Source organism: Psammomys obesus, unplaced genomic scaffold (assembly GCF_907164565.1).
Source record: "Psammomys obesus unplaced genomic scaffold, mPsaObe1.curated_primary_1811, whole genome shotgun sequence".
Lineage (NCBI taxonomy): Eukaryota > Metazoa > Chordata > Mammalia > Rodentia > Muridae > Psammomys > Psammomys obesus.
Window position 1 is genome coordinate 15,006,875 of NW_026585504.1, and position 20,881 is coordinate 15,027,755.

The 20,881-nt window shown below is 38.1% G+C and overlaps 1 protein-coding gene across 3 annotated transcripts in view; it reads left to right on the forward strand.

Annotated features, from left to right (window-relative positions):
• Ubr1 (ubiquitin protein ligase E3 component n-recognin 1) overlaps positions 1-20,881 on the forward strand; it is a 126,990-nt gene that overhangs the window by 82,391 nt on the left and 23,718 nt on the right. For all 3 annotated transcript variants that reach the window (XM_055628158.1, XM_055628035.1, XM_055628084.1), the window contains exons 29-37: positions 763-944; positions 4,709-4,917; positions 6,309-6,402; positions 7,422-7,571; positions 11,274-11,371; positions 12,841-12,934; positions 14,817-14,965; positions 15,912-15,967; positions 18,267-18,363. In XM_055628158.1, the coding sequence (XP_055484133.1) occupies positions 763-944; positions 4,709-4,917; positions 6,309-6,402; positions 7,422-7,571; positions 11,274-11,371; positions 12,841-12,934; positions 14,817-14,965; positions 15,912-15,967; positions 18,267-18,363 (1,129 nt within the window). The remainder of the gene's footprint in view (positions 1-762; positions 945-4,708; positions 4,918-6,308; positions 6,403-7,421; positions 7,572-11,273; positions 11,372-12,840; positions 12,935-14,816; positions 14,966-15,911; positions 15,968-18,266; positions 18,364-20,881) is intronic.

Consider the following 20,881-nt stretch of genomic DNA (forward strand, 5'->3'; position numbering starts at 1 on the left):
TTTCATATGCCACTGAGAAGAATGCATATTCCCTGTCAGGTAGAATAATCTACATCCATTTGGCTGATGGCGTATTGTGGTTCTGAGGTTTCTTTAGACCTATTTAAACATGAGAGTTGGTATTGAAGTCCCCACTACTGTATCAGGGACTGTATGTTCTTCTATGCCTTCTAGTGTTTGTTTTACAAAATTAGGGGCTCTAATATTTGGTGCATATGTATCAATAATTGTTATATCTTTTTATTTATTTGATTTGTTTTGTTGTTGTTTTTTAAGACAGGGTTTCTCTGTGTAGCCCTGCCTGTCCTAGAACTCACTCTGTAGACCAAGCTGGCTTCAAACTCACAGAGATCCACTTGCCTCTGCCTCCTGAGTGATGGGATTAAAGGCTACCACCATGCCCAGCTTGTTTTATCTTTTTTTTGTTTGTTTGTTTTTGTTTTTTGAGACAGGGTTTTTCTGTGTAGCCTTGGTTGTCTTGGACTCATTTTGTAGACCAGGCTGGCCTCGAACTCAAAGCAGTCTGCCTTTGCCTTCCTGAGTGCTGGGATTAAAGGTGTGTGCCAGCATGCCTGGCTCTGTTATATCTTCTTGATAGGTTATTCTTTTATTAATATGTAGTAGTCCTCTTTATCTTTCCAAATTACTTTTTGTTTGAAGTCTAGCTTATCAGAAGTGGCAACTGCTGCACCAAACAGAAGATAATCAGTCTGGATATGAATTTTTAACAGGAGATCTTATCTAATTTTACTTAATATTTAGATTACTCATGATAAGGAAAAAGCAGAACGGAAGAGAAAAGCTGAAGCTGCTAGGCTACACCGCCAGAAGATCATGGCCCAGATGTCTGCCTTACAGAAAAACTTCATTGAAACTCACAAACTCATGTATGACAGTACATCAGAAATAACAGGAAAGGAAGACTCCATTATGGAGGAAGAGAGGTAAAACAAAGCAAAAGATGACTAGTTCAGAATTTTTTTTTTTTTTTAGGAAAAAAAAACAAACATACATTCTTCTGAAATAATGTTTTTCTAAAATTAAAATTAGAACAGCAAAGATAGAAACTAACCCTTTATTTTCTATGTATTGGTGTTTTTAGATACCCATTTATGTATCACCTCATATATTCCACATTGTTTTTATGGTTTCTAGGAAAAATAACTACCATTATTACAAACTGAAAAAAAATCCATAACGTAATAGAGGTGCTTTATGCTAGTTTTTCTTTTGTTTGCTCTTTAGGACAGGATCATCTTATCTGGTTTGTGGTGGTCTTGAACTTGTAGCAATCCTGCCTCAGCCTCCCAAGTGCTGAAATAAAGGCATGACCCACCACACCAATGTTTTTCTTTTCTTTCATATTTAGTTCTCTAGAAGATTTTTTTTTGAGATTTATTTATTTTTATTTTATGTTTGGGCGTTTTACCTGCATATACATCTGTGTACCACTTGTATACTTGATGCCCACAGAAGTCAGAGCGGGCACCAGATCTCTTGGAACTAAAGTTCCAGATGCTTGTGAGTTGCCATAGTATGACAGGGAATCAAACCTGGGTCTTCTGGAAGAGCAGTCAGTGGTTTTAACCGCAGAGCCATCTCTCCCACCCCATATATTTAGTTCTATAGCTTGCTTTCTCTGTGTACATTTTTCATGTTAGCACATGTAGACCCATGATGTAGACTCTGCATCATTCTTTTCCTTTGATTTTCAAGTTTTCATATGTATTCATTTATACTGAGTATTTAAGGTACACAACATGTTTGTTTATTTATTTTTTTGTGTACATATGGAGGTCAGAAGACAACTTGTAGGAGCCGTTTCACTCCTTACATCACATGGGTTCCAGGAATTAACCCAAGTTATCAGGTTAGGGAGCACTTTTATTTTACCTGCTGAACCATCTTGCTGGCCGTGATGTTTTTCTATACATATAAACAATGAAATAATTAGTTCATCAAGCAAGTACTTTATGCCGTTACTGGTTTTGATAAGAGAACCTAATACAGCTTTATTCCTTATGCTATACATAAAATACATAGATTTGTTCATTCTGAATACCTATACAATATAGCAATCTTCCTTATACTATACATAAAATAGGAAGACTTGCTCACTCTGCATACCTATAAATATGTACCTTTTGACTTCCATCCCCTCATTTCTTCTTTTTTTAAATTAATTTATTCTTTGATAATTCGATACATGTTTATCATTCATTCTGATCACACTCATTGTCTCTCCCTCCCTTCCTTATCCTTTTGCTCTTTATGGATGTATAGGCGGCCATGTGTGGATTTGTACTATTTTATCTGACTTGGGGGTCTAAGATGCCTCCTATTTTCCCTCAGAAGTCTGTCAGATAATTCTCATATGTGTTTTCTTCTGTAGTTGTGCCAGTAGTTCTCCCCGGGCAGAATCTAAACTAAATTAAATTTTAATTTAATATAATAGAAATAACTTATTTTTGAGACAGAGTCTCACTAACCCTGGCTGTCCTGGAATCACTATGTAGAGCAGACTGACCTACTCAAGGAGACCTCCTTGCCTCTGTCTCCCTAACGGTGGAATCAAAGGTATGCACTACCAGGCCTACCTAGGTGAAAATTTTAGCAGATGCTACACATTGCCATTCTGGGTGACTCTGTCATTTTCTACTTCTTGTAGTGTATCAACATGCTTCATTCTCACCAAACTAAAATTTATGAGCTATGAGTGCAGTTCAGTGGTAGAATGCTTGCTTAGCAGACATGGGGCCCTAGGTTCAATCCCTAGCACCATAGACTAAAAAGCAAACATTTTCTGGTTGCTAGTGAGTGCAAGAATGAAATCTTGTAAAGTTGGTTACTGACTTCTTATATTTGTCTTTTGCCAAATGCCTTACTATCTTTTGCCTATTTCTGTCGAGGCTTTTGCTCCTTCTTTTCTTCCTGATTATTTCTCATATTTTGTCCGTCTTTTTTTTTTTTTTTTAACACTATAAGCATTTGCCATAAAAAAAAAAAAAAAGTTCTCAATGAAGCCAGGCATGGGTCCCTCTGAGCCCAGCACTCGCAGGCAGAGGCGGGATTGCCACAAGTGCAAGGCCAGCCTGAGTCACATATCAGGCTCATATCAGTGCAACCCTATGAAACACTGTCTCAACAAATAAAAAACTTCAAAAGCAAAAGACAATTTCATTGTTGAGGAAGGCAGATTTCTCAGTATCTTAAGTTTTAGTTTTTTTATCTTAATGTCTTTTCTGTTCACTATTTTAATTACAGTTATATTGCTATATTTTCATTTTGAAAATCAAATGGTAGAGATAAAGCTAAAGTCCCTTTGGGTATTTAACCAAATCCTGCCTTCTGTGGTTATAAGTTTTATGTATATAGCTCTGCATTCAAGAGGTTTAAAAAAAAGGTTGAAAGGTCAAGGCTAGTCTAAGCTACAGTGAGTTGGAGACTAAAGCTGCACATAGTGAGAGTTTGTCTCAAAAACAAAAATGTTTTATGTGTATGTGTCAGAAATTTTATTATACTATTACATGCAAATATATGTAATCACAAAATCATGTGTTTTTGTTATTCAGCCTTTTGTTTTGTTTGCATAAATGTTATATATTTATTATATCTCTAAGGATGTGGGGCCATATGTTACTACTGAGCAGTACCCTTTGAAAATTGTGTAATGTTCTATATTACGTTAGTTCACTTACACTGATGGGTATTTGAGTTATTTATATTTCATTGGATAATTCACCATATTTCAGGGAGCTTCTTGTATAGTTTTGTAGAATGGTCCAGAATGTGACCTCTGAGGCCAGGTCACTTGGGTTAGTTAAATCTTGGTCTTACTACCTATTAATGATAAGTTTCAAGATCTGTCTCTTAGTATCTCTAGGCCTCAGTTTCTCCCTCTGGAAAAATGGAGGTAATTATAATACCTACGTCATGTTTTATTGTAAGGATTAAGTGAAAAAAAATGTGAAACAGTGCCTAGTATCATAAACCATTATAAGTACTCACTTTTATTTGTATCTTAGTATTAGGTATATTATAGATCATAAGTAAGTGTTGCTATATCATTAAAATTTATTAAGGCTTAAGTTTTTATAGTTTTAATTTCTACTAAAATAGATAACAGAAGCATAAAGGCATAATGAAAGGGACTGGACAAAAGTATTATGGTACAGTAGCAAGAGTACCTCTAGGCAGCTATTTCAAATGTTTCTGAGTAAATCTTAGTTCATGACAAAATAACAAAGGTATAAATGTGTAAGGCAACATTTAAGTGAGTAAATCTCTGTTTATAGTATGATGTTATTTGTTCAAAACGTGTGTAAGTAGAAAGCAAGCTAGGAGGAAATAAGATTAGTAGTGCTTACACCATCAAAATACAATGCTTTTATCTTCTTCTTAATACTTTATTTGACAGAATTTCTCTGATATGTGAACTACATATTTATCATTCAAATACCAATTTTCATTGATAAAGTAAATTAAAAAGAATCATAACATATATAGTGGCCTCTGGTGTATTTCTTTGTGCACTTAAAGTGAATTTTCTATTTAGAAAATTAACTGCTTAAAGCCAAAAAGTTCAGGATAGACTTTAAAGGTAATATTGTCAAATAGAATTTTTATTTATATTTACTTACTTAAAATATACCCAGCTGTAAAGACAGTGACCAAAACATATACCCTTACTTCTGGCTGTTTCTTTCAGCAGCCCCCCAGCGGTCAGCGACCACTCTAGAGTTGCTTTGGGGCCTAAACGGGGTCCAGCTGTTACTGAAAAGGAGGTGCTGACATGCATCCTCTGCCAAGAAGAGCAAGAGGTGAAACTAGAAAACAATGCCATGGTATTATCAGCCTGTGTGCAGAAGTCCACTGCCTTAACCCAGCACAGGGGGAAACCCATAGACCTCTTAGCAGGTATGCATCACAATTAATGTAGTTTCAGCCATTCCTTTTCCTGCCTGTGTAATTAGAATGAAATAAGCTTTGAAAGAGGGTTATATAAATCCTGAGTGAGGTTTTATGTAAGTCCTGTTTGGTAGATCTCATATCCACATGTGAAATAGATTAGGTTCTTACATGCTACATTGGCTACTTGACTTTATTATTTTTGTCGTTGTTTTGATTTTTGTTAGTCCTTGGTCATGTTGCTCAATCCATCTAATATTGGCTTTATTTTTATCTTGCTGAACCATTTGAAAGTAGATTGCAAGCTTCAAAACACTTCATTCCTAGGTATTACTGAATGCATTTCCCAAAACTCAGAAACAAAGCAAAATAAAAGCTTATTTTAGTTGTTTTAATGGAGAATAATCACTTTTCCTCCCTTTTTCAAGATAATAACTGGTTTGATGAATGCAGACTAATAATTTTATCCAGTGTCTCACATCGTAAATCTATCTCTGTGCCTTATGATTAGATTTATATTAAACATTTACTGCATCAAGTATTAATTAGGTAACACATACTTATCAGAAGTAGCCGCTTTATATTTTACATTCCCTTGAAGTGATGATGATAATAAACTAACATTTATTAATATTTAGCATGTTTTAGTCACTGGCTAAATGCTATGTATTTGCTTACTCCATCCTCACAACAACCTTGTGCATTAGATGCCATCGTATACATGAGGGAGTAAAGCAAAGAGGTGTTAACTGGCCTTAGGCCGTGAGTGGTGCAGTGATATCATAATTTGAAGTTTATGCTCAAAAATGTGGGGTTTTCCCCTTTTAAAGTTGTCATTTATAGTGGCTAGAGAGATGGCTCAGTAGTTAAGAGCACTTGCTGCCTTTGCAGAGGACCTGGGTTCTGCATGGCGGCTCACAGCTGTCTGCAACTCTAGTTGTGGAGATCAGTGCCCTTTTCTAGCCTCTTTGGGCACCAAGTACATACGTGGTGCACATATAGGCAGGCAAACACTCATATTAAAATAAATCTTTTTTATAAGTTGTTGTGTATTCAAATTATTCTTTAAAATTATAAGAGCAGATTTGTTCTTAAAGAATAGGAAAGCATTTCAACCACCAGTATAATACAGCTTGTACCTACTGTTCAGAATTACAGTGTAAATGACTGTAGAGTTGTTAATCCATACAGAATTCAGAATCTAACCTGTTGGCCTTGCTTCTTTCCTCTTCTTACTATTAGGAACGTATATACTGCTGTCGTATTGTTATCCCTGGACATTCCTAAGAAATAAAACTTTGTGACTAGCATTTTAGACCTGAAAACTTTCTCCACTCCCAACCCCTTAACACTTTAGAAAACATAAGTACATACTTCTTATTTATATCTTTCTGAACCAGAAATGCTGGACCCTCTTTTCATGGATCCAGACTTGGCACATGGAACTTATACAGGAAGCTGTGGTCATGTAATGCATGCAGTGTGCTGGCAAAAGTAAGTTGCCCCCTGATGTGTTCTTGAAAAAGACTAGGAATATTGACATTCACCACATGCCACAAAAAAAAAACAAAAAACATGTTTTCTCATGTCTTTCTGTTTTTCTTACTAGAATAACTAAGGCAATTTTAATTACTAATCCTGTTCTCATGATACTAATTATATTTCTATATATTGTAACCTTTAGAAAGTTCCCAGCTTACTATTTTTAGGAGTTAGGAGTATAGTATGGTAATATAGCATTGTACTAACATGCATGATGTGCTGCCCTCACTCAGTCCCTAGCACTGAAAATACACTTACTTCTTGCAAACTAAATAGTATTAATTAACACTGCTTGTTACTAGTCATGTGAGAGAAGCAGTAATCTTTATTTAAAAAAAAAAACTTAAAATATGTAGTTAGTAAAAGATATCTTTGCAGCCAGGCATGGTGGTGCCCACCTTTAATCCCAGCACTGGGGAGGGAGAGGCAGTAGACCTTTAATCCCAGCACTGGGGAGGGAGAGGCAGTAGAGTTCAAGGCCTGATCTATAGAGCCAGAGTCAGGACAGCCAGAGCTACACAGAGAAGCCTGTATTTAAATATATATATATATGCAATATGACAAATTATGATTTTATCTTGAGAAAAGATAAAAGTTTCAAATATGTAATTTCTGATAAATCTTTTGTATAGCTTACTCATTTGCCATCAGATTAGAAACATAATTTTCCATCGAAAGCCCTCAGTGCTGTAGTTGATCACTGGGAGTCTGTAGTTATGCCCACTTGCTGTTTAGGCAGAGGAAAAATTAGGATTTAACAAAGTAATTGAGATTTCTATCTGCTGTAATGTATTTTCCAGTTTATTCACACCCTAAATGGGTTGTCTGTCTCTTTCATAATTACAACATGTGTTTTTGCTTATATGTTCTAAAGATATTTATTAAGTCCAAAGTTCTAGACCTGTTTTACTCAGAATAGATCAAAGCTACCTGAGTTGTTCTAAGTGGACCTGCATCCTTGAATTTTGCAGGTATTTTGAAGCTGTGCAGCTTAGCTCTCAGCAGCGCATTCATGTTGACCTGTTTGACTTGGAGAGTGGAGAATACCTGTGCCCGCTCTGCAAGTCTCTTTGCAACACTGTCATCCCCATCATCCCTCTGCAACCTCAGAAGATCAGCAGGTACGTTTTTAACCTTTGTTCAGGTACTTGCTTTCAAACTGTCCTTGAAGCTTTAACTTGCTTTTTGCCAGATTACTGCCTTCCTTTTTACTCCTTATGGGGATTAATACCGTTCTCATTCCAAAGCTTGCATCATGCTTCCAAATGAGATTAAAGGCCCAGTTTTGGGTGTTGAAGAGAAGCAGGATGTTCATTTGTTCAAGCAGTGTGTTGTACAGATGCTTTCCACCCGCCATTGAAGCGGTCAACCCCAAAGATACAAATCCTATTGGAGAGCTGTGCACAAAGTTAATGATAAAAGTAAATACAAGCATTACATTTATCAAATCTTTGAATAATTTGTGAGCATTTAACATGTTTTATATTCTGACAGTCTGTTATTGCAATTCAACAGAATTCACTAGTTTTTAATAATTAGATCATTTCATTATATATTTTCGTATTCTTACTGTTCTTCTTGATGATAACAAAATTGCTGTCTTAGTCAGGCATGGTGGTGCATACCTTTAATTTCAGTACTCAGGAGGCTGAGGCAGGAATATTTCTGAGTTTGAGACTAGCCTGGGCTACATAGCAAGTTACAGGTTAACCCTGTCTCAGAATAAACAAAATTTAATTCTTTGATTTGTTTAAAAATCAGTTAAGTTTTAAAGGATGATTCTGTTCCACCAATGAAAATGGTTTTACTAATTTCAAAAAGTACCTTTTGCTAGAGATAGTATCACTCTGTGGCATGTGCGAGGCACAGTACCACAGAACACCAGCATGAGTTTACTATGTCATCACAACGGAGTGTGTGAGAGTGGCCAGCAGTCAAGAGGGAATTGCCTAGCTCTACTCTTCCATGTCATTGGAAAACCCAGTTTGGAACTTTCTCATTCATTATACTTGGACATGGAATTCTACCGTATACCAACAAGGAAGTATGAGAAAGAATTGCCCTTCATTTATTGAATAATTGATAAACTTTAGACAATGCACCATGAACTTGCCGTGTCTTATTTAATTCTCACAGTTGTCTACTGAAGTTAGTACTATTGTTTCCATTTAAACATAAAGAATTGGATAGCAACTGAGTGGTTTTTGCTTATTCCAAGAGAAGTTTAGAATTTGAACCCAGACCTCACTTCTAACTTCTGAAGATGGGGAAAAGTGTTTGTTTGGTTTTGGTTTTTTGAGACAAGTCTTTGATGTGGAGTTTAAGCTACCTTTAGCTCATGATCCTCTTCTCTCAGCTTCCTGAGTGCTAGGATTACAAGCATATATCACCATGCCAGCTTCTTGTTAGCTTACATAAGCTTTTTTTTACCAGGTGATTCTCCAAAACAAATAAAGGTACTTAAACATCTAATTGCTCTCTGAACTTTTAAAGAAATGCTCAGCACCTTATTTCCTTGACTTTCTTTACTAAGCTCTGTGTATATATATGTGATTTGTTTTTATTTTCAATCATATATATGTATGTATGTATGTACGTACAGGGGGGGAGAATGTGCATATATGAGTTAACTTGCCTTCAATGACCAGAAGAGGATTATGTGCCATGTTCCCCGGAGCTGGTGTTACAGGCAGCTGTGGGCGGTAGGTGCTGAGAACTGCACTCGTGCCTCTGCAAGAACACTGTGTGCTCTCCAGCCCCCAAACGACCATTCTGATATAAAATATTATACAGTAAATTTACCAAAACTCCAAAACTGCTCCAGGGAGATGCTTCAGTTGGTTAAAATGCTTACTGTGCAAGTAGAAGGACCAGAGTTCAGCTCTCTAGAACTCATGTAAAAGCTAGTCTTTGTAGCAGTTGTCTATCTCCCCATTCCTCCTATGTGGAGATAGGAAACTGAGATGGGAAACTCTGGAAGCTTGTGGGCCAGCTAGTCGGTGTGCATATCAGCAAACAGCAAAGAGATCATCTCAAACAAATTAGTAGGCACGACCAGTACTGAAGGTGCTCTTCTGATGTCTGCACATGTACTGTAGCTTGTACACACCTACATTTACACATTCACACGCCTCATATAAACACAAGGTTGTTTTTTTTTTTTTCTAAAACTCATGTTAATTATTTTTTAAGTCATAACCAATCATAATATACTTTCACTTTTGAGAATCAAAAGGGGTTGGAGAGATAGTTCAGTGATTAAGAGCACTGGCTAGATCATATGTTCAGTTCCCAGTATCCATGTAGCAGCTTATAACCAGCTGTAACTATAATCCCAGGGGATCTAGTGCCCTCTTCTGGGGTACAGATGTACATGAGGACAAAATACTCATATGCATAAATAACTATATCTTTTGTTGTTGTTCGGTTTTTTGAGACCGTGTTTCTCTATGTAGCCGTGGCTGTTCTGGATATTGCTCTGTAGATCAGGTTGGCCTTGGACTCATAGAGACCTGCTTGCCTCTGCCTCCCAAGCGCTGGGATTAAAGGAGTATGTCATTACTGACCAACTGGAATAAATCATAAAACAATAACAACAGAAGATTGTCCTTTCAATGAATTGTTATTTTATAGAGTGTATATTCCGTGAAGGAGAGGCTTACGGTAATCTAGTATGAGCTGCTGAGCCACAAGAAATACCAAGGAAACACTCGAGGCTAGCCAGTGCCCGACATTACAGACAGACAGCTTGTCTCTGAGATGATGACTTTGTAGAGATGTGAGTGATGGTAAGCAGCTGCTTTTCTCCAGAGAAAGATAGATTTACAAGAGATAAACAAAAGCAAAGGCCCCAAGGTACTAACATAATCACCATGTTCTAGGCATAGCAAAAAGGTAGCATGCCCAGATGGGAGTAGTAAAGAGCCAAATCATAGGAGGCTGACACAAAAGGTTAGACTTGTTTAATTTTATATACAGCAGAAAACCACTGGTCTGTTTTGAGCAGAGGGATAATGGAATGCAATTAATAGTTTTAGAAGATCCTTCTGGTTGTTATATGGTAAATTCATACTTAAAAAATCAAATAGAAACATAAGCAGAAGGCTCCCAAACACCTTTAATACTAACATTTATGAGGCAGAGGCAGGCAGAGGCAGAACTCCTCTGGGAATTCAAGGCCAGCCTGGTCTATATAGTGAGTGAGATCCAGAACAGCCAGGGCTACAGAGAGAGAGAGAGACTGTGTCTCTAAAATCCTAAGTAGTCAAAGCAAAAAAGTAAAAGGGAAAAGAAAATAGTTCATGTGAGGGATGGTAGGTCTTTCAGGAGGGTAGTGGGTAGAGGTAGAAAGAAGTGATCAACTTGGGGTATGTTAGAACCTGAAACCTGTAGATTGAATATTCAGGAATAGGATGAAGTGACAACACCTAGTTGTTGATGAGTAACCATGGTGGTATTTTTTATTTTCTGGTATTTTATTACTTCTCAGTCATAGATGCATGCTTATGTCTTAGTCATTGTACCAATTACATTTTTTAGTCACATTTCCATGAACTAGAATGTTAATAAAATGAAGGAACTTGATATTTTTATTTATTTATTTTGAAATGAGGTCTTACTATTTATCTCTGGTTGTCCTAGAACTCACAGAGATCTACCTGCCTCTGCCTTCCAAGTGCTGGGATCAAAGGTGTGCGCCACCACCACTCTTGCTGATGTTTTTAGTATATCCATTTATTCAATGAAAGACTCCACAAGTGTAGCCCGTAGAATGACTTTGTACCAATTGAATTGATCATTCCTAAATGCCATTTTTTTTGTAGTGAAAATGCAGAGGCTCTTGCTCAACTTTTGACCTTGGCACGGTGGATACAGACTGTTCTTGCCAGAATATCAGGTTATAAAATGAAGCATGCTAAAGGTTTGTGGAAATCTATTTGTACTAGATATGTGAAAATTGTTTCTAAATATTTAACTTTTTTTAAAATTTTATGTTTATGAGTGTTTTGCCCACACGTATGTCTGCGAAATACTTACGAGTCTAGTGCCCTCAGAGTCCAGAAGAGACATTGGCTCTCTAGAATTGAAATTGCAGACCGTTATGAGCTAGGCCCTCTGGGAAAGCAGCCAGTTCTCTCAGCCATGGAGCATCACTATAGTCCCCTAAATCTTCAGGGTTTTGGGTTTTTTTTGTTTTTTTTTTTTTTTACAAGTAATTGTTGTGCTAAAATGTGGTTTGAAAATACAGATTTGTTGGATATCAGGAAATAGAGATTTGAATCCAACACTTGTTGGCTGTCAGTTTACCCAGTTCAATCATTTTTCATACTGGAAAACAGAATATTATGTAATATTCTGTCTTAATAATAAAAATTATTAAAGCTGTTATGTCTACAGCTGAGTAGTAAATATTGCTGTGGAAATACACTTAGAAAAATAAAATTTAAAGATCACTTAAAATGTTTGTTAAAGAGGGGCTAGGGAGATGAGTCAGCAAGTCGGGTGCCTGCCGTGAATACGTGAGGATCTGAATTTGGATCCCTGACACATATGTAAAAGCTGGGTGCTGCAGGGAAAGTGATAGATGGATCCTAGGAGCCTGATGGCCAAAATGGTGACCCCCAGGTTCAGTGAGATGGAAAGTGGTAGAGACAGGTGCTTTATGTTCTTCTCTGCCTCCTCACACACACATAAGCACATACATAAGCTGTATACACACTGGTACACGCACGCAAATATACCCCACCATGTGTTTACAAAATTGTTGAAGAAAAGTCTTTATTAGGCTATAAATCAATAAGTGAAAGCAGTGTCCAGTTTGTATAATTTGATTTTGTGTGTTTAAGAAGGGTTCTGGCAATCTTGTCCAGGCTTTGCTCCAACTCCTTGGGTTTAAGCAATTCCCCTGCCTCATCCTCTCCATGACTGGGGCTATCCACAGATGCATCCTGCTTTAAACTTTTACTTGAGGATCTCTCTTGGTGGCAGGAGAGAACCAAGTCCTTTAGGCTGCCCTCTGGACTGGCCCTGTGGCCCCGCCACATACCTGGTGTGCGTGCATGTGAACAGAAACACACTCACATGCATATACACACTAAATAAAATACAAATGCATTTTTTAAAATGAAAAGAAAGTGAAATAAACAAAAGTTACTGATGAGGCAAAATAATCATTGCCTATGAGGTGAAAAAGCAAATAAAAAAACCAGTATGTGTGACATTTATATGTAAAAAGAATGTCACCTCGGTGTTATCTAGGTAGAGAAATTAGGCTATTTACTACCCACTAGCATTTCTGAGGGGATTATATATGGTTTAAACAGCTAAATGGTTGATTGTCAAACTAAACTTAGTCATGATTTTTATTCCCTTTTTAATTTAATTTATAAGGAGAAACTCCAACAGTTCCTGTCTTGTTTAATCAAGGAATGGGAGATTCTACTTTTGAGTTTCATTCCATCCTGAGTTTTGGAGTTCAGTCTTCGTAAGTATCTGAAGGGTTAAAAGGGTTTGTGAAGTTAGGGTGTCACACTTGGGAGGCAGAGGTGAGTAGGTCTCTGAGTTTGAGGTCAAATAAAAATTGGAACTAACCTCCCTTTTTTTCTTCCCTTTTTCTTTATTTGTAAAACTGTCTTGTTGTCCATTTTTTTCTCCCTAAAGTTTTACTTATCTTAGTAAAATTGAGATTGAGGAAACTTGAGATTTTTTTAGCAAAATATTACTGTTTGTATATGTAAATATGTATGCGTACTTGGTGGGCTGGGGACCATGGCACTCAGGTAGAAGCTAGAGGACAACAGTGGGATCGGTTCTCTCTGGGGAACAAACCCAGACTGTCAGGCTCCACAGCAGACCTGAAGTGACGGGAAAGAGGCTGCTCCCTGCTCCCTGCTTCTGGGTAATCAGTTTTGACAATGAACAACAGCCAAAGCTATAAGGGGATCAGAATTTTAAGACTTCACTTCCTATCACATTTAGTTTGCCTGTGACTTTCTGGGAAAAAAAAATTCTGCCACTCTACCCTCAGCTTGTTTCTCATGCACAGTTGGAAGTGCCCTGCTCTATCTCAGTGGTGTAAGAGATACTTTGAAAATACGTAATGTCTCAGAATAGGTTTATTATTTTGTGCGTGTGACCACCTCATACTTTGTCTACTAACGATCCTTTTTCATATTGCCCGTCTTATTGCTGTTTAAATACTTGTTAAAAGTAAAAATTTGGAAAGCCAAAAAGTGCTTGTTGGTGTTACCTGTCATTCATATTTGCAGCATGAATGTGCACACACACACTGTCAATGCAGAAATACTTTCTATACTTTTCAGAATACCAAAGAATTGAGACCTTCCTCAGAAATGTATTCTTTCTCTTCAGTCTGTCCCTTAGTTCACACCTGGACCTTTCCAGATGTGCTTATTTACTGCATCTTTTGCTGCACAGTTATATGGGCATTGCTACTTTATAAGAGATTTTTCTACCTTTAGAAAGAACAGTTTGGATTTCCTTATTTTTTTCTTACTGAAGTCTATAAAAGCTCTAACCTCTAGTTTGCCAAAGAATACTTTATTCATATTGATGTTTAATTTGATAGTCAACTAAATTGGATTAAGAAACACCCACGACACTAATGAGATACACATGGGTCTGTCTGTGGGCTTTTTTAATGATTTATTTTTTAATAATTTATTTTTATTTTATGTATATTAGTGTTCTGCCTGCATGCATGTCTGTGTGAGAGCGTCAGATGCCCTGAAACAGGGGTTTACAGACAGCTGTGAGCTGCCATGTGGGTGCTGGGGATTGAACCAGGGTCCTCTGGAAGAACAGCCAGCGCTCTTAACCACTGAGCCATCTTTCCAGCCCCTTAAGATTTATTTTTATTTTATATGTATGAGTGTTGTCAGCCTCCATGTGGGTGCTGGGATTCAAATTGGGGTCCTCTGGTAGGGTGGCCGTGCTCTTAACCTCCACCCCAGTGAGGGCCTTCTTCAGAGGATTGACGGGGGGAGACCACATTGGGTGTTGACATTAGCAGCCAGGGCTGAGTGACTGTACTAAAAAAACAGGGAAAAGGGAGAAAGGCAGCCATGTCCCCCGTATGTGGACAGCCAGCTTCACGCTCCTTCACTGCTCTGTGAGCTGCCTCCTCCAGTATGCCCTCCCTCCGTGATGTAGCTCTTGACGTCGTAAGCCTGGCTCCTTCCGTAGGAGCTTTTTGTCAGGTATTTGGCCACAGCAGTGACCAAAGTCACTGACGCACTTGATATCAAAAGGAATTGTTTCTGCTGCTTTCTGACCTAACAAGGTTTTTAAGAAAGCAGCCCTGTTTTCCAAAATACTGCAAGATTTTCTTTTTGTTTTATTTTTAGAGTGAAGTATTCAAATAGTATCAAGGAAATGGTCATTCTCTTTGCCACAACAATTTACAGAATTGGACTAAAAGTGCCTCCCGACGAACTAGACCCACGAGTGCCCATGATGACCTGGGGCACATGTGCTTTCACCATCCAGGCCATCGGTAAGCCTAGTTATAAAATGAAGAGAAAGATGCTTTGGAAGTCTCAGTGAGGCAGAATTCACATCGGTTGACCAGACATGTTTTTCCCCTATGTTGACTTGGAAGAGTTTACTGTATTTTAGCACTTGCTAGTATTCCAGTATACTTCGGTGGCCTGACATGTTTTAATATTTATATCTTTTTCACCTGCCGTATAGTCTTGCATGACGCGTTAGTATCTTGAAGGATAGCATGAAGCTGCAGTCAAACAGTGGCAGACTTACGACACTAGATCAATAGCAAATATAAATGAAGAAGATCTACTCAGTATTTTACAGGAATGTTGTATATTTTGAAAGAAAAAGAAAATAGAATCAGAGTCACAAACAAACAAAATTTCCTGGAAGCAGGGTGAGGTGGTCAGGAAAGACAGATTGGCAAAACTAGGTCTGAGTGAAAACTTGACAAATGTTTCACCATGTTGAAGGTTTCCCAGAGAAAGACAAAGTAGGCAAGAAGCACTGACGTTTGTAAGTTGGCGTGGTGTTACATACAAGATAGTGTGTCTCTTTCATATCATGTTTATCCAAATCAGTCTGGAGTTTTCTTCTTCAGTACAGTTTTTTGGTCACAGTTTTTAATGAAGTATACTACATTTTCATTACTGGGTCCCTCTTTGTAACAATATTCTATGTCACAGTTTAGATTGAGTAACATGCATAGACTTTCTTCTCTAAAACTTTCTTGCTTTAGTCTCAGGACAGAGTTTAGGAGGCACTCACAAACCTGTTACTTAAAGCATGAGTATAGAATAATGCAGTTATGTATTTACTCAGGTTAAGGTCAGCATGGGCTGCATAGTGAAACCCTCTCTTAAAAAACAACAACAAAGTAAAACAAACGCACAGTTAAAACATATAATTGTGTAATTATTTTTTTATTTTATTTTTTATTTTATTTTTTTAAGAAAACTTGTTGGGAGATGAAGGAAAACCTTTATTTGGAGCACTTCAAAATAGGCAGGTATGTATATTCAAATAGATTTCAGTAGTTTCTGGGATACTTTTTTTAGAGAGGGGATTCCATAGCTTATTTATCACTGAAACATCTATACTCCCTCTTCTGTTAATAAAATCAGGACGTAGTTTGTGCGGCATTCTGCAGTTTTAGGAAACGTGGTTAGTGCTATGTGCATTACAGAACTTTCTCAATTTCAGTAGTTAAAATAACACATGGATTTCAGGTAACCTGACTACTTTCCTGCCCTCCTCCATATTGCCTAAAACCAGACACATCCTGTATTTTCTTCTCACTGGTGCTTCACCATATAACACCAAATATTGATGGGTTCTGCCCTTGAGAGATAATCATACTGAGTTAATGACACCCAGGGCAGGGTAGATGGCTCGATGGGTAAAGACACTTGCCACCACACCTAACAAACTGAGTTTGATCCCCAGGGTATACATGGTAGAAGGAGAGAACAAATTCACCCAAGTTGTTCCTGACCTCTATATGTGCTACAACATACACACACTGTGTTTATTAGGTTTCTATTGCTGTAAGAAAACATCATGACAAACAGCTACTTGGAGAGGAAAGGGTTTATGTCAGCTTAGAGTTGCAGTCCATCAGGAAAGGAAGTCAGGGCAAGAGCTCAAGGTAGAGGCCTGGAGCTTAGCAGAGACTGGAGGATCATTGCTTACTGGCTTACTACCCCCAGCTTGTTTAGCTTGCTTTCTTACATACCTCAGGACCACCTGCCCAGGGGTGGCACCACCTACAAGTTAATTTAGTGGGGACATTTTTTTAATTTAGGTTTCCTCTTCCCAAATGACCCTAGCTTGTGTCAGGTTAACCCAAATAACCAGCAAGTGTACACACACCAAAAAAAAAAAGGGGGAGGAGGCAACCATGGGGGTCTGTGAAATGTTCAGTGGGTAAATGCACTTGCCACTAAGCTTGACTATCTGAGTTCAGTCTCTGGGACACACATAGAAGGAAAGAACCTACTTCTGCAAGTTGTCTCTGACTTCCATGCAAGTGTGTGCATACACACAAAATAATTTTTTTCATAGAAAAACCTGGTAACCAGTAAGTATTCAAGAAACGTGTTTTGCATTGGCCTAGCGTACATGAGGCCCTTGATTAAATTCTCAGCACCAATAATAATAACGTAATAATAATAATAATTCTTGCCTGTGTCTTCAGTCATTCTTGCCCATAGCCCCAAAGAATCATGAAATGCTCCTAGGTAGTTATGTTCTTATTTTGTTTTGTTTTTACAAATGTGTGCTCAGTAGCGCCATGAGAACAAAATGAGCACCTGCAGAGGCTCCCTAGACCATTGCCTTGTTAGACATTTCCCTTCTCATTTTCTGACATGGGGTAAAAGAAACTCAAAGTCCACACTGTCTCCCTGTAGTTCCCATCCTGCTCCTGGAAAGAAGGTGTATTTCAGTTCTGTGTGTTCTTAACTATCATCATTTTAGAATTTCTAGAAATACAGTTTGCACACAAATCAACAGACTAATTAAGCCCCATGTTTAAAAAATTGAATCTGGGGGACTAGAGAGATGGTCCAGTGGTTGAGAGCACTGCTTGCTCTTCCAGAAAACCTAAGTTCAGTTCCAAGCACCCACATGGCAGCTCAGAGCTGTCTGTAATTCTAAGATCTGACATCCTCACACAGACATACATGTAGGCCAAACACCAAATAATTAATTAATAAAATTAATTAATTACTTAAGAATATTGAATCTGGAAAACAGAACAAAACTGAGAACTGACATGATCATGACTAACATTTCTAATTTTTAGATTTTTTGCTCATTTATTTATTTTTAAATGTTGGTGTGCTCTGTCTACATGTACACTTGCATGCCAGAAGAGGGCATCAGATCCCTTTATAGGTGGTTGTGAGCCACCATGTGGTTGGTTGCCTGAAATTGAACTCGGGACCTTTGAAAGAATGGGTAGTGTACTGCTGAGCCATCTCACCAGCCTGACTAACATTTCTTTTTAATGGAAAAATCAGAAATATAATGATATAAAACATTTTTTATGTTCTAAAAATATTGTAGCTGGGTGTGGTGGTGCTGTCCTTTACTTCCAGCACTTGGGAAAAGGAGACAGAAGGATCTCTCAGTTCAAGGCCAGCCAAGAATACATAGATAGATAGACTCTATCTCCAAAAATAAAAAAAGAAAGAAAGAAAGAATATTGTAATTGGTAAAGTATATACTCGGCTAGGATTGGTGACTTATCATCCTGACCTAATTGTCATCTTCCCGTATTTTATCCTACCTCTCCTACAATCTAGCACAATGGTCTGAGAGCATTAATGCAGTTTGCAGTTGCACAGAGGACTACCTGCTCTCAGGTCCTGATACAGAAACATCTGGTTCGACTCCTTTCAGGTAAGGACTTTTAATTGTTATGTGAGTATTTATATGTATTTTCTTCTGCATTTATGGCAGTATATTTAAGTTAGGAAATGACATACTGTGCTAATTTTGAAGATTCACTGATGAAATCCAGCTGCCTGCAGCAGACTTGCCAACTGATATGCAACTACCCCATAATGATTGCAATATTTTAAAAATGTATGCTCTGGGAGCTGGGTGTGGTAGCACACAGCTTTAATCCCAGCACTCGGAAGGCAGAGGCAGGTGGATTTCTGTTAATTTGAGGCCAGCCTGGTCTACAAAGCAAGTTCTAGGACAGCCAGGGCTGTTAAGCAGAGAAACCCTGTCTTGATATGCAATATATAAACAAACAAACTATAGTTTATACTCATTACTTCTTTTTTATAAACTCTTACCTGTATTAATATGTAGTGGCCCTGTTTGAATTTGTGTCTTGAAATGTTTTTATTTCTTTATCAGCTTAAGAAAGTAACTTCTGAGAATAGCAGTGTTTGCTTCACAGTGACTCACCTGCAGGGCTTTGTTCCTTGCTTTCCTGGGTTTTAGGTGTGCTGATAATAATGTGATATTATTTTATGGTTTTGTTTTGAACCCTGGTCCTCAGCCTCTGCTTTCTTAGTGCTAGGGTTATAGGCATGTACACCCATGCCTGGCTTATTGCTTAGGCTTTTTGTTTCTTTGTTTTATGTGTATGTGTGTGACATGTGTGTGTCCATATATGTGCTGGTGCTTGTAAGGAATGGGGAGAGAAGTGTGCACAGAAGTGTGGAGGCTAGAGGACAACTTTAGGGGATGTCCTTTCTCAGGCCCTCTCTACATTTTTTTTTTTTTTAATGTTTTTAAGTCAGGGTCTACTGATGGCCTGGCACTTGCCACATAGGCTAAGCTGGCTGCCCAGCAAGTCCCAGTGATCCACCTATCTCCACCTCCTCACCATCGGGGTAACATATGCCAGTAAAACCCCACTTGGCTTTTAATTCTGGGGCCCACGCTGCCTGTGTGGCAAGTACTTTGCTAGACTGAACCATCTTGAAGGCCCCATAATACAGGGTCTTTTCTCTTTTAGGTAATTGGGAATGTTTGAGAAGTTTTAGGTAATGATGTTCTGGAACTAATTGCATATACATAGGAGGAAGTAAAAATTAGAGGAAGCCCTTGCATGTGGATGCAACAGCAGAATTAAGGAGGGAATCTGGTTGGATTGTGTAAGGGCAAGGTTTGAACAGAAATGATTGACAGAAGTATGAGAGAAATACGGAATTCTAGAGACCTCTATTTTTGTAAAGTGATATTATTTTTGAAATGTATGTGTAGATATCAGACAACAACCATAGAATGTTGTGCCCTTTGAGTCATGGTCTCTCATTTGTCTGAAGCTCATCAGTTAAGCTAGACGGACTGGCCAGTAAGCCTCACGAACTCTCTTCTCTTGTGACAGAGTTACAAGTGCTTGCTGCTAAGGCCAGCATTCTTCTCACAGACTTGGGTCTCATGCTCGGAGGCAAGCGCTATATTGACTGAGCCATTGCCCCAGCCTGAATATCATTTTTAATAGATCGAATCTGTGTAAAACAAACTATTCGTTGCTAACTGATACTGTGCTGTGATCTTATTTTATAATTTCATTTCTTTTTGACATCATCTTTAGGGACTAGAGAACTAGCTTCTAAGATCACTTCCTGCTGTTTCAAAACTAGAGATTCCTTCCCAGGTGCCTCCCAGGTTCTTATAATTCTAGCTCCAAGGAATCTGATGCTCTTTTCTGACCTCAGTGGGTACTTGCATAAATGTGTGCATACACACAAGTAAATAATTAAATAAGTAACCACCGTTTTTGAGAAAATCATCCTCCCATTTATGTCCATGGTCATAAACCAGTAAGAGACAAGAACTGGGGATGTAGCTAACTGGTGGAATGCTTGCGCAGCAGCGTGAGGACTGGGCATGATCACCAACGGGGTGTGCCACCACTGCTGGAGATGCTAACACAGAAAAGAGACCTGGAAATACCAAATAGCTTGTCAAGGACACTCAGCTTGTTAGTGCAGAACCCGATGATCATTGTAAGGCAGAGAATAATAAATGACACTTACTGGTTATTATATGCCACACCTAGGATAAGTTCTTTAGAAGTCTGTGTCAGTGAACTCCTCAGCAATCTATAGACTTAGAGAAGTTAAGCTGCTTCCCTGTGACAAATAGTCAGCACTGGAACCCCAGTCTTGTCCAAAAATCATGATCTTAATATTTATGCTTCTTCCTTAGAATATTGGAATTGAGGTTAAGAAATTAATGTCAGGGCTGGAGGGATGGCTCAGAAGTTAAGATCACTGGCTGCTCTTCCAGAGGTCTTGAGTTCAATTCCCAGCAACCACATGGTAGCTCCCAACCATCTATAAAGAGATCTGGTGTCCTCTTCTGGTGTGCAGGTGTACATGCAGACAGAACATTGTATATATAATAAATAAATCTTAAAAAAAAAAAAAAAAAGAAAACACAGAAAAAAATT